Source organism: Coenobita brevimanus, chromosome 39, assembly GCF_032717465.1.
Source record: "Coenobita brevimanus isolate Jiangsu-jjx chromosome 39, ASM3271746v2, whole genome shotgun sequence".
Taxonomy (NCBI): Eukaryota; Metazoa; Arthropoda; class Malacostraca; order Decapoda; family Coenobitidae; genus Coenobita; species Coenobita brevimanus.
In genome coordinates, this window is record NC_136992.1 from 13560631 (window position 1) to 13573184 (window position 12554).

General features: G+C 42.4%; 1 protein-coding gene across 1 annotated transcript in view; it reads right to left on the reverse strand.

The window, feature by feature from the left end:
- The window catches only part of Sf3b3 (splicing factor 3b subunit 3), a 262909-nt gene that overhangs the window by 219411 nt on the left and 30944 nt on the right, over window positions 1–12554 (reverse strand). The window contains exon 4 of the mRNA XM_080270145.1: window positions 5656–5828. Coding sequence (XP_080126271.1) covers window positions 5656–5828 — 173 coding nt within the window. The remainder of the gene's footprint in view (window positions 1–5655; window positions 5829–12554) is intronic.

Here is a 12554-nt window from a genome sequence, read left to right on the forward strand (position 1 = left end):
TGCTGCCTATGATCTCCAGTCTTTCAAATGCAGTGTGTCCAGGCATCTCAAAATGATCGGATCTTGAATTTGGCTCTCTATTGTATTTTGTTTTTCTCTTGGAGGGAACTGTTACTGCGGGCTCATGGCCTTTGGTTCCTTCTTCCTCGCATAAAAAAAAAAAAAAATATCTTGTCATTCCTTTGTTTTAAAATGCTTGTAATTAAACTTTATTTTTCTTTGTGTCCAAGATATTATCATTCATATACTACCCCTGTATTTTTGTTCCATGAATATTTTGCTATCACACACACACACACACACACACACACACACATTCATTAGAGAGACATATAAACTTCTGACTAACATAAGAGTAGCATTTCATTACATGAATGAGGAGATGATGAAAAAATTATTAGTGGCCATGATCCGCCCCAGGTTAGAATATGCAGCAGTACTATGGTCCCCACACAAAAAGAAAGATATAAACAAGATTGAAAGAATACAAAGAACAGCAACTAAGATGGTCTCCAGTCTGGCAGATCTGTCGTACAGAGAGAGGCTGGAAAAGATGGATTTCCCATCCCTAGAGGAAAGGAGAGAGAGGGGCGACATGATTGCAGTGTTCAGGACCATGATGGGAGTAGATAAAATTGACAGAGAAGATCTGTTTTTAAGGGATAAGAGTAACAAGAGGACACAATGAAACTGAAGAAGCCAAGTTGCTTGAGGGATATCAAGAAATATAGTTTTCCTTATAGATGTATAGACCTGTGGAATAGCCTGGACAAAGAGATCGTCCAGTCTAAAAACTTAAACGAGTTTAAAGCAAAATCTGACTTATTGAGAAACAGAGACGGGAACCCACGAGCATAGCACATTTCGTGTATATCATCCATCCATCCATCCATTGCCAGACGCCATGTATCCCAAACGGGGTGGTCAAGGGCTTAGAGTTAATTGTTTTACAGGGAGGGGCACTAATCCTCCACCAACCCCACTTGACACGTAGGGATGCCAACAGCATCTGGTGTTCCCAGGCGGTCACCCATCCAAGTACTAACCAGACCCAACGTTGCTTAATTAGGTATATTAGGTAAATACATAAGTATTTGGAACGACTTAGACGAAAAGGTGGTGCAGGAGAAAAACATTCATGTGTGTAAAGGTAGACTAGATAAATGTGGATCTGGAGACAGGACAACACAAGCATTGCTCAATTCCTGTATACTACAAATAGGTAAATACACAGACAAACACACACACACACACACACACACACACACACACACACACACACACTTTGGGTCAAGCAAGGTCAGCCAATTAGCTGAGGCTTAATGCATGAGGGAAGTGGCTGGGTAGGCATACTGGATAAGGTATTAGACAACTACTTGTTGTTGATATTGTTCTGCTGCTCAAGTCTGCTCAACTGAGCAGACTCATCAACAGCAGGCAATCATTTACCTTGCAGTAGACAATGCCTCACCACAACAAGACAATGATGGTTTGGGTCATGGCTGTGTGCCACATTTGCATCACAGTATCCAGTTAGGGGAGCACCATGACAGGCTCTGCATCACCCCTGCTTGATGGAGAGTGGCCAACAGATATGCTGTGTTTGTCTGCTTGCTTGATTTAGTATACAAGGTGAAATGAAATACTGTATATATACATAAATTTCAAAAATTTTCACTCTTCATCATCTATATTAAACAGCTTCTTTTGTATACAATGTGTGTGTGTGTGTGTGTGTGTGTGTGTGTGTGTGTGTGTGTGTGTTCTTACCTAATTGTATCTTTACAGGAATGAGTCAAGCTCGTACTGTCCAGTGTCTTAACCCTTTAACCGCGGCCATTGTTTTGCCCCGACTGGCCTCTCCCGCGGGGGTTTCAGCCAAAATGTAAACAAACTTTAAACCTTTATAACTCTGCACAGAATAAATCTAGAGCGAAAAATAAGGTACCATTAGAAAGTACTAACCTTCGGCTTTGCAATGATGTAGGTTTCATGATTTCGTTGACTATCACTGGATGGGCAGTGCCGTTAGAAGTGAGCGATCTAAAATCACTATTTTTCGCTCACACACCATTACCTTCGCTCACACACCATTACCAAATGCCAACCTCATTCTGATATGAACACTGCACATACGATAAACACCCACTCTGTGTTCACTGAGGCAGGTAAAAGGCACTGTAATTGCCTGCACTTCACTGTCACATCAGCGGTGTTGTAATCACTATTTTTCGTTCACACACCATTACCAAATGCCAACCTCATTCTGATAATAATACTATAAACATATATGAACACTGCACATACGATAAACACCCACCCTGCGTTCAATGAGGCAGGTAAAAGGCACTGTAACTGCCCGCACTTCACTGCCACATCAGCGGTGTTGTAATCACTATTTTTCGCTCACACACCATTACCAAATGCCAACCTCATTCTGATAATAATACTATGAACATATATGAACACTGCACACACGATAAACACCCACTCTGTGTTCACTGAGGCAGGTAAAAGGCACTGTAATTGCCCGCACTTCACTGCCACATCAGCGGTGTTGTCACTCACACAGCTGGACAGATACTGATGCGTGTTGGCCAGGGGTGGGGTGGGGGGCCCAGGGGGTGGGAGGTGGAGGCCCGGGGGGTGGGAGGAGGGAGGTGGGGGTCGGCTGGAGTGAAAGAACTTATTAGCTACTCTCCCTTGAAACAATTGGCGCACGGAAAAAACGCGGGGTATTCAAAATATTCACAAACATTCGAGAATGACACCCGCGGTTTGGTCCAGTTTTTGCAATGTCATTCTGAGATGACACCCGCGGTTAAAGGGTTAAACCATATTTATCGTACACATCCGTAAATTTGTGAATTGTTTTGGTACAAACTATTTCATTCGGTAGTGCATTCCACTGATCAATTGCTCTATTTGGGAAACTAAATTTCCTTATGTCTTTATCACCTCTCTTCTTATGCAGTTTTTTGCAGTGTCCTCTTGTTAATGCTTCCCCATAGGTTAAGTAATCATTTCTGTCTATTTTCTCCTTCCCTGGTATGCATTTATATAGCATAATCATGTCACCTCCTTTCCTTCTCTCCTGTAGTGTTGGAAGATTCAGTTTATTGTCTTTCTTCGTAGCTTAGATCCCTTAAGCTTGGTACCCATCTTGTGTGTGTGTGTGTGTGTGTGTGTGTGTGTGTGTGTGTGTGTGTGTGTGTGTTTCAGCAAAATATTTATGGAACAAAAATATTGGGATGGAATATGAATGAAATATCTTGGATACAAAGAAAATATGGCTTAATGAAACACATTTTAAAGCAAATGAGTGACAAATGCTCTCAACCCTCCAACTTGAATTCTTCCCGCTCCTTCTGGCACCTTGCCAAAAACCTTTCTAACAACTTTACCTCATCATCCTTCCCTCCTCTTTTCTACTCTGATGGTTCTGTAGCTATTTCTTCTACTGATAAAGCAGATCCCTTCGCACAGACTTTCTCCTCCAATTCCACCTTATACGATTCCGGTGCTGTTCCTCCACCACTTCCCGCCTCTGACTTCCTCATGGCTGACATTAAAATTTCTTCAGCTGATGTATTTTCTGCCATCACTGGCCTCAATACTAACAAGGCATATGGGCCTGATGGAGTCCCTCCTATTGTTCTCAAGAACTGTGCTTCTGTGCTTACACCCTGCCTAGGCAAACTCTTTTGCCTTTGTCTGTCAATTTATACCTTTCCTTCTTGCTGGAAGTTTGCTCTCATTCAGCCAGTCCCAAAGATGAGTGACCATTCCCAACCCTCCAACTATCGTCCAATTGCTTTAACGTCCTGTATTTCAAACGGTTTCGAGTCAATTCTCAATAGAAAAATTTTAAGGCATCTTTCCTATCACAACCTTCTTTCTGATCATCAGTACGGGTTCCGTCAGGGACACTCCACTGGCGATCTTCTCACCTACCTTTCAGGGTCCTGGTCATCCTCCTTTCGGGACTTTGGCGAAAGCTTTGCCATTGCACTTGACATCTCAAAGGCTTTCGAACAAGTCTGGCATAAATCTTTAATTTCCAAACTGCCCTCTTACGGTTTCTATCCTTCTATATGTGCCTTCATCTCTAGCTTCCTTTCTGGTCATTCTATAGCCGCTGTTGTAGAAGACCATCGTTCTTTTCCTAGATCTATCAATAGTGGTGTTCCTCAGGGCTCTGTTCTATCACCAACTCTCTTCCTTTTATTCATCAATGACCTTCTAAGCTGTACATCTAACCCTATCCACTCATACGCTGATGACTCCACCCTTCACCTTTCCATTCGGTTCCCGCAACGCCCATATCTGCAGTTACTTCAACAAACAAGGGATGAGGCTATGGCACACCTAATGTCTGACTTGGCTCGTTTCTCTGACTGAGGTAAAAATAATCTTGTTTTTAATGCATCTAAGACTCAGTTCTTACACCTATCAACCCAACAAAATCTTCCATAGGTATACCCACTAATGTTTAATAATATTCAGCTTAATCCTGCATCATCCTTGAACATGCTTGGGGTTTCATTTACTCGGGACTTATCTTGGAAAGATCATATTACATCTCTTGTAAAATCTGCTTCCAAGAGATTGGGTGTGCTAAGCCGACTCCATTCTTTCTTTACCCCTGCACAATTGTTGACTCTATACAGGGGTTTTATCCGCCCCTCTGTGGAGTACAACTCTCATGTGTGGGGAGGCTCCCCACATACAGCTCTCCTCAATAGGGTGGAATCAAAGGCTTTTCGTCTCGTTAACTCTCCTCCTCTTACTGACTCCCTTCAACCTGTCTCTTCGTCGCACTGTTGCATCTTTATCTCTTTTCTATCGCTACTTTAATGGTCACTGCTCCTCTGAACTGTCTGCATGCATTCCTCCACCTCTACGACGGGCGCGCAGCACCCGTCTAGCAGCAAACTCTCATCCTTTTTCTGTCCAACTCTCTAATGCAAGAGTTAACTGTTACTCTCAGTCCTTCATTTATGCAACAGGTCAACTCTGGAACTGTCTCCCTCTGTCTGTATTTCCCGCTGCCTATGATCTCCAGTCTTTCAAATGCAGTGTGTCCATGCATCTCGAAATGAATGGATCTTGAATTTGGCTCTCTCTTGTATTTGTTTTTCTCTTGGAGGGAACTGTTATTGCGGGCTCATGGCTTTTGGTTCCTTCTTCCTCGCATAAAAAAAAAAAGATTTACAGTATAAAACGTAGAGAGAAATGAGAATGTATCTTTCTCTCTCTCTCTCTCTCTCTCTCTCTCTCTCTCTCTCTCAATATTTCACTTAAAACTGCTAGCCTGGACACGAAAAACAGGGCTGGGCAGCAAGCATTTTTCATGCAGCCAAGGAAGCAAATAGTCTGAGAGAGAGAGAGAGAGAGAGAGAGAGGGGGGGGAGAAAGATGAGAGAGGGGAGAGATGAAGAGGAAGGAGAAAGATGGGGGAAAGGGCAATTATAGACTGGTCCCTCTCTCTACCCCCACACCCAACCCTCTCCCTACCAATACCCCACCTCTCTCTCTCTCTCTCTCTCTCTCTCTCTCTCTCTCTCCACTGTTGTCAAATTAATGGGTAACCATGAAGTGACTGCCCACGTTCTTTGGGGGCCACTGTACAATATATGATTATGTTGCTCTCACCTCATAGTCAATCTCCAGGCAAGCAAAGAGTGGATTCTCAAAGCCCACATCCACCCCAACAGTGTGGTAGACCAGTGTATTGCTCTTGTGTGCCTCCAGTGGGGATGAGATGGTGAGTCGTGCAGCTGCATCACGATTCAGGATGTATACCAACTTCTGCTTCTCCACTGCACCTGCATCACAAGAATACCATCACCATGATCACTAATATCTTCATTACTATCATCATCATTACACAATACACAAAGTCATTGTTATTTGTAGGGGATGTTCTTAAATATCATACCTTTTTACATACACTTGGTACTACAGATTGGGAGGAAACTGGCAATCAGCATTTCAGGTAGCAATGGAACTTTGACATGTAACTTTTCTGTGATGTACTAAGGACATCATCATCATCATCATCTCCGACGCCTTGCTCCCCCTGGGAACCTCCAAAGAGATGATGGTTATTAAACATTTTCCAGGCTACCTTATCCCCACATATCTCTCTTGTTCTCTCAAACACTAATCTTCCTCATACTTCCCCTTCTCCAATTGCTTCATTCTTTGATAAATAAATAAATACAAAGGGGATATCTATAACAACAACTTACTGTACAGCTGTTTCCCAGCCACAGCCCACTAATGCAACCATTTCTCCATCCATCCACCATCCAATCCTATGCTGCCCCATAAGGAGCATAGGAGCCCGGGGCTAAGCAAGAAGACAGTGATCAGCCTCACTCATCTCTGAGTGGCATTATGTGGGCAATAAACCCCAACCATCTCTTGGATATAAACCTGCATCAGCTCAATCCGACTGGAGCACCTTAATTACTCACTAAACCACCAGGTGCTGTAATCTGGTTGCATGGTTACCAACTAGCATAGTAAATGTCTTTCTGGTGTACAGGAAACCATCTGACTGGTCACTCAGCGTAAAGTCACCCACAAGCAGAAGGAAGAGGAAAGAATGAAGGAAAGACAGACAGAAGAGGGAGTGTAAGGTCACCCGTAGGTAGAAAGAAGAGGAATGAATGAAGGAAAGACAGAAGAGGAAGGAAGAGAGGAATCGGCAGAACCCAAAGCAGCACTACAGTGACTGAGTGGATGGTGAGCACCCCCACATTTCTACTTAATTTAAATCAATTAGAAACCTGGGCTGTTAATCCTAGATAAGTTTCTAAACTGCAGGCTGTAGAGATGAATTTCCTCAAAACAAAGGCAGACTTTAAGCATGAAAGATGTGTAAATTTGTGAAAAATGAGGAGAACCTGGGAATAAAAGAAGGAGCTACAGGAGTAAAATGAGGCATGGCACGAATGAATAAACATACTGTACATAAAACCAAGATGATGTGAACATGTTGATAGAATGAATAAAAGCGCCAGATAAAATACAGTACGATAAAGCCTCGATATAATGGACTTGAATAAACCAGAATTCGCTTCTACTGGAATCAAGGAGCTACCAGACTAAATTCTAATATACAGTACTGTACTGGAAAAAGTCCAATAAAACCAGAAGCAGTCTGGACTGCCTAAGCACCTCAGCTATGTTCACCATAATAAGGTAAATAAAAGAAATGTTTATCAATATAGAGTACAGTATTATTATATATATATAATACCATCTGATTATTGTAGTGAATGTATAATACAGTACAGTACTGCAATGGTAATGAAATCAGTTTAAAAACCATTGGTGAAATCCAGACTAATGTCTCATACATCGGAGAAAGTTCGGGTTAGCAGGGGGAAGTCCAGATGTCACTTTTATCGGAATTTAACTTTTTCTGGAATGGCTTGGGCCCCAATTAGTCCATTATAGTGAGGTTTTACTGTATTTAACTATGCAAAGTATGTGTGCAGCAACACATATAACTGATATGTAACATGGTACTAAAGGAGAGGATAATGAAGAAAAAGACATGCACCTAGGAGAAAAATATGAAAATTGGAAAAACTAAGCAGTAAGGGATGCCTTTGACAGCTAGATGAACAGAGTGGTAGCCAAACAGGGTGAAGAGTCCTCAAGAACAATCCCTTGAGTTACTGATTCAGTGTATGGATAGACACAAGGCTCACCAATATACAAGGCAACATGGTGGTGATATTAGAGCATACAACCCGCAGTTAAGGAGAAACGAAGAAGACTTTTTCAGGAACTGAGAGGGGGTTTTAACAAACAGGAATATTTGGCGGCCAAGTGTAAGACCATAAAGGAGGTATACAAGGTAAAATCTAAGTTTCCAAGACTATTACTGGATACCCTTAACAGCGCCGAAAGAATTTGGTACGGTATTCACGGTGGCAAAACAGATGGAGAGAGAAAACAAGGATATCAGAGGTGACGAGTGTGTGAAGACTGATGAAGGAAAGGTAGTGGGGGACAGTGTGGACATTTAGATGCTTGGAGACAGCATTATGAACAGTTCTTGCATGAGTAGTCTGACTGGAAAAGGGAAGGTTTGGAGTTAGTGGATGCAGTATCTTGGCCCTTGGTCTGCTACTGTGAGCAGGGCAAATGGCTGGATGCAGTTGGGGAAGGCGACAGGTGTGTCTGGGCTGACTGCTGAAATGCTGAAGACCTTAGGAGATGCAGGAGAGAGTTCAGCTACTGACTTAATAAATTTGATAATATGTGAGTACTGTATGTTGTTTCCGAAGACCGGTAGAAGAGTGTGATAGTAAATGTGTATATGGGGAAGGGTGATGCCCTGAAGAAAGAAAATTACAAAGGCATGACACTTATGAACCAGATAAAGAAGGTACTGAAGAGAATCCTGGAGGGTATAACAGGGAGACTGAATACTGATGGGATGTAGTTTGGGCTTACGTCAGGCAAAGGGACCAACGATGTAATATCCATTGTCTGACAGCTTCAGGCAAAAATATGTAGGAAAGAAGAAGAGCTGTACATTGTTTAATGTTGATCTGGAGAAGGCCTTTGACAGAGCTCCTAGAGAGGCAGTGAAATGGACAATGAGAAAGATTGGAATCAGGAAGTGGTCTTCTGCCACTATTTGCCTACCATGGTGCTTGAAGCTCTCTCATGTGACTTCAGTAATGAACTCACATGGGAGATGCTGTATGTTGATGACTTGGTATTGACTGCAAAGAATGAGAGGGAAGCAGAGGAAAGATTTAGGAAGTGGAGAGACAGAATGGGGTACAGTGCAGCCTCATTATACAACACCTCATTATGTGACAAATCGCTACAACAATACTGTAATTAAAAAGTTATATCCTGCCTTGCTACGAGGTTAAAAAATTAATCGCAATTTTCCTACAACAATATTTTTCACAGTCGTCTCCAAGAATCTTGTGCAGATGTGGTGATGCATGCAAGTTAAATGACCGCCCAGTGTTTACAAAGGCCGTGATCGTTGCCTTTTGTTCTACTTTGTGCATGAATGGCCACTGAAACACCATTGTTATCACCAAATAACAGTGCAAACGCTTAACAAATAGTGCTGTGTGCAATATTAAGTGAAGTGATACTTTTTGTGTGTGAAATACTGAAACTTGTGACTTGGAAATTGTGTCAACCATAAGTAACCATGAGCCCCTTTGTGGGCCTCTACACAGCTGACTGAGCCAAGATGGCTGCCCAGTGTTTACAATGAATGTGATCATAGCCTTTGTTATATTTTGTGCATGAAAACCCACTGAAACACCACTGCTAATGCCAAATAATGGCGCAAGTACTTAAATAATGCAGTGTATGATATTAAATGAAGCAATACAGCATCTTTTTTGTGAAGTGGTCATCCAGACCCTCCATTTCCCACCGTCACTAACTCAAGAGTTGCCACTGATAGCCAGCTAGTTCAATATGGAAGTTGGGCTACTCATGCAGAGACCACAGAAGTCGAATATCTTTAAAAATCTCTCCCGTGACAGTTATTGATATAACGTATGTATGCTCTTCATGATATTATTCTTTAGTTGTTATACTAATTTCCTAGATATGCTTTAATGCGGTAAATGCAGGAAAACGTTACTATAGAAGTTGTGAAAGCACACCGGGTGTAACAGCATTCATCACATATTTATAAGTCTATAGCTGCACCTTTTGTTTGAAACCCATATACTGTACTATAATTTAGTTTTCAAAAAGAACAATGCTTCATCTCCAAAATGCTGGAGAAAATCTGCAAAGTTTTTCATATGAAAATCATACAATGTTTACAGCCGAAAACGTGCAGAGACGAGACCGCCGGCCGAAATCTGACAATGCCGAGAGCTCCAAAATACCGTACAAAAAGTCAAAACAACAAGCCAGTGGTGTACCCTGAACAGGGCATTCCTCTAGACTTCAGGAAAAACTTCAGTCTAGGCACTGTCCATTTTTCTATACAACGGTTTTCCATGATCTTTGTACAGCAGGTCCACCAGGGCAGCAGACACACGTGAGTTTGTTATCGTTTGTGATCATAACGTACGATCTTCAACCGTGTTGAGCTAATAATTCTTAACGAAAAATCGTTACATATTTCTCAGAACACTATTTATTATTGTTTTGATGGACAAACACATGACATGGATGTAAAATAAAGCTCATCGATATTAAAGGAAGGAAAGAATAGTAACTGTCCCAAAACCGAGATGGTAGACTCAGCCCACCAATTTTTGATTCTATTTGATTATATTACAGCCTCTCTTCCCTGTAGCAGTGAGTAAAATAATGTTGTTATAATTTCTCCCTTCCTTTTAGTGACACAGAGGGCACACAAAATGAACCGGGTTTAGTTGACTGACTTTGATGTCGAAAATTAAATAATCTGGTGAAGCGTGGCAGTTTTTCCTCGGTTAGTGACATCGGGAATTATCTCCCATCCTGGGGGAGAGAGGAAGGGGGGGCCCTGGTGACAACTCTTACCTCATACCAGTATAGGACAAACTTCAGATGGGTGGCAGAGGTTTTTTTAGGTTATTTTAGGTTTTGCAGTCAAGGACACCCTCCCTAACCCCAGTGAACCCATGTTTTATGGGCCTCGTTATGCAATAATTCAGTATGCAATAGGTCATCACCTGATGCAACCCTATCACATAACGAGGCTGCGCTGTTCAAGGGTTTGAGAGTACAGTCATCCCTTAACATCCACGGTTTTAACACACACGTTTTTTAATATCCACGGATGGCTACAGAAAGAAAAAAAAAAAATTATCTTGTTGAACTCTGCTGACACTGTAACATTACCCTAGGCACAGTTCATGGCTGTTTTAGTAATGGCATTATCCAGTGAATGAAATATACTGTAACGCTCTTCCTCTCAGCCCCTTAATTTATTAATGTCATTAATTCATCAGTGGAAAAGTTAGGATGGGCTGGGATTACCTGTACAGTTTTTCTTTACTTTCATTTGCTCCCTTGCAATCTTTGTGGTGAAGGGCTTTGTTGTGTTTACCAGCTGATACAAGGGGAAAGCTCCATGACTGGTTGGTCATACCAAAGTTTTGTGTGTAAGAGCCTCCATCATTGGCTAATCGAAAATCACCAAGGAGAGGTAAAGTGAAAATGTTAAATCCTTTTATAGCTTTACTAGCCATTTTTATTGTTTATAAAAATATACATAGAGATTATCTTTAGTTACAACAAATATTTATTTTTGTTATTGTCAGTAGTGCCGAATCCTCTCAACCCGTCACTACCCCCTGCTTCACCTCCCATTGTGGAATGAAGTGACATGGAAATTTTAACTGTTTTTATAGCTTTTCTTGACCTTATTACTGTACTATTGTTTGTAAAGGTGTACAGTACATAGGAAATGGGGGTTGCTGTTACAGTACTCGTTTTGTTTTTAAAGGCTCCAACATGCTTGCATGTGTCGGCCTTGGTCACCTAATGGCGGCTCTCCACGCTGCACGATCCATTGCAGCCTCCCTGTTCAGTCCCTTAACCCTGAGGTCATATTTAATGACCTCGTCCCATGTCTTTCTCAGTCTACCCCTCCCAACCCCACCCCCAATATTAACACCTCACATGTTCCTCACCCAATTATCATTCCCCATCCTCTCCACATGTCCAAACCATCTCAATCTACCTCTCCTCATCACAACACCAATACACTCCAGTCCCATCCTACCTCTCAACTCTTCCATCGTAAACCCAGCCCCTCCAGGCCTTGGACGCAGGGACGCACTGCACATCCACCTGATCGTTGTCAATTCTGTACGTCTGAGCCGGCGAATATCTTCCTCCTTCACTGCCCAGGTCTCACTACCATACAGCATTACACTCCTAACACATGCTGCATACAAAGACCCCTTAGCACATAGGGAGAGTCCTCTCAATGTCAGGAGAGGCAAGAGCTCCCTGAACTTCTTCCAACCACTTCTCACCCTAGCCACAGAGCTAGCTCCAGCCCCACCTCCAGCACACAATATGTCTCCCAAATAACAAAACTCCTCCAAACACTCAAGAGATTCACCAGCAAGTTCAATCCTTTCACGTCTGACAATCTCCACCTGCTCACCCCGACACACCGTACACATAAAATCAGCATTATCTCGCAGTCTACCTCTGATACCACTACATCTCTTATGCAACCATTTATCACAAACACCGCACAAGATGGAATTACTTCCCACGCCCTTGTGGCAAACTGCCCATGGCCACTCTCCCTCGCCTTTGACAGTACCACCACCAACCCTAGGTATCATCACTTTTGTTTTATCTACGTTTACCCTTAAGCCCTTGTGCCCCATACCATCTCTTCACTTCCTAAACCTATCCTCCGCCTCCCTTTCATTCTCTGCAATCAACACCAACTCACGGAATATTTGTTTTTGTTGTCGGCAGTATCGATGATGGGGAGGCTGGAGGCGGGAGTTGGGATGAGTGCAGTAGTCAGAAGAGGCCATGCAGGAGTACACTATTCATTATTTTTAACTTTCTCTTTCTTGTAT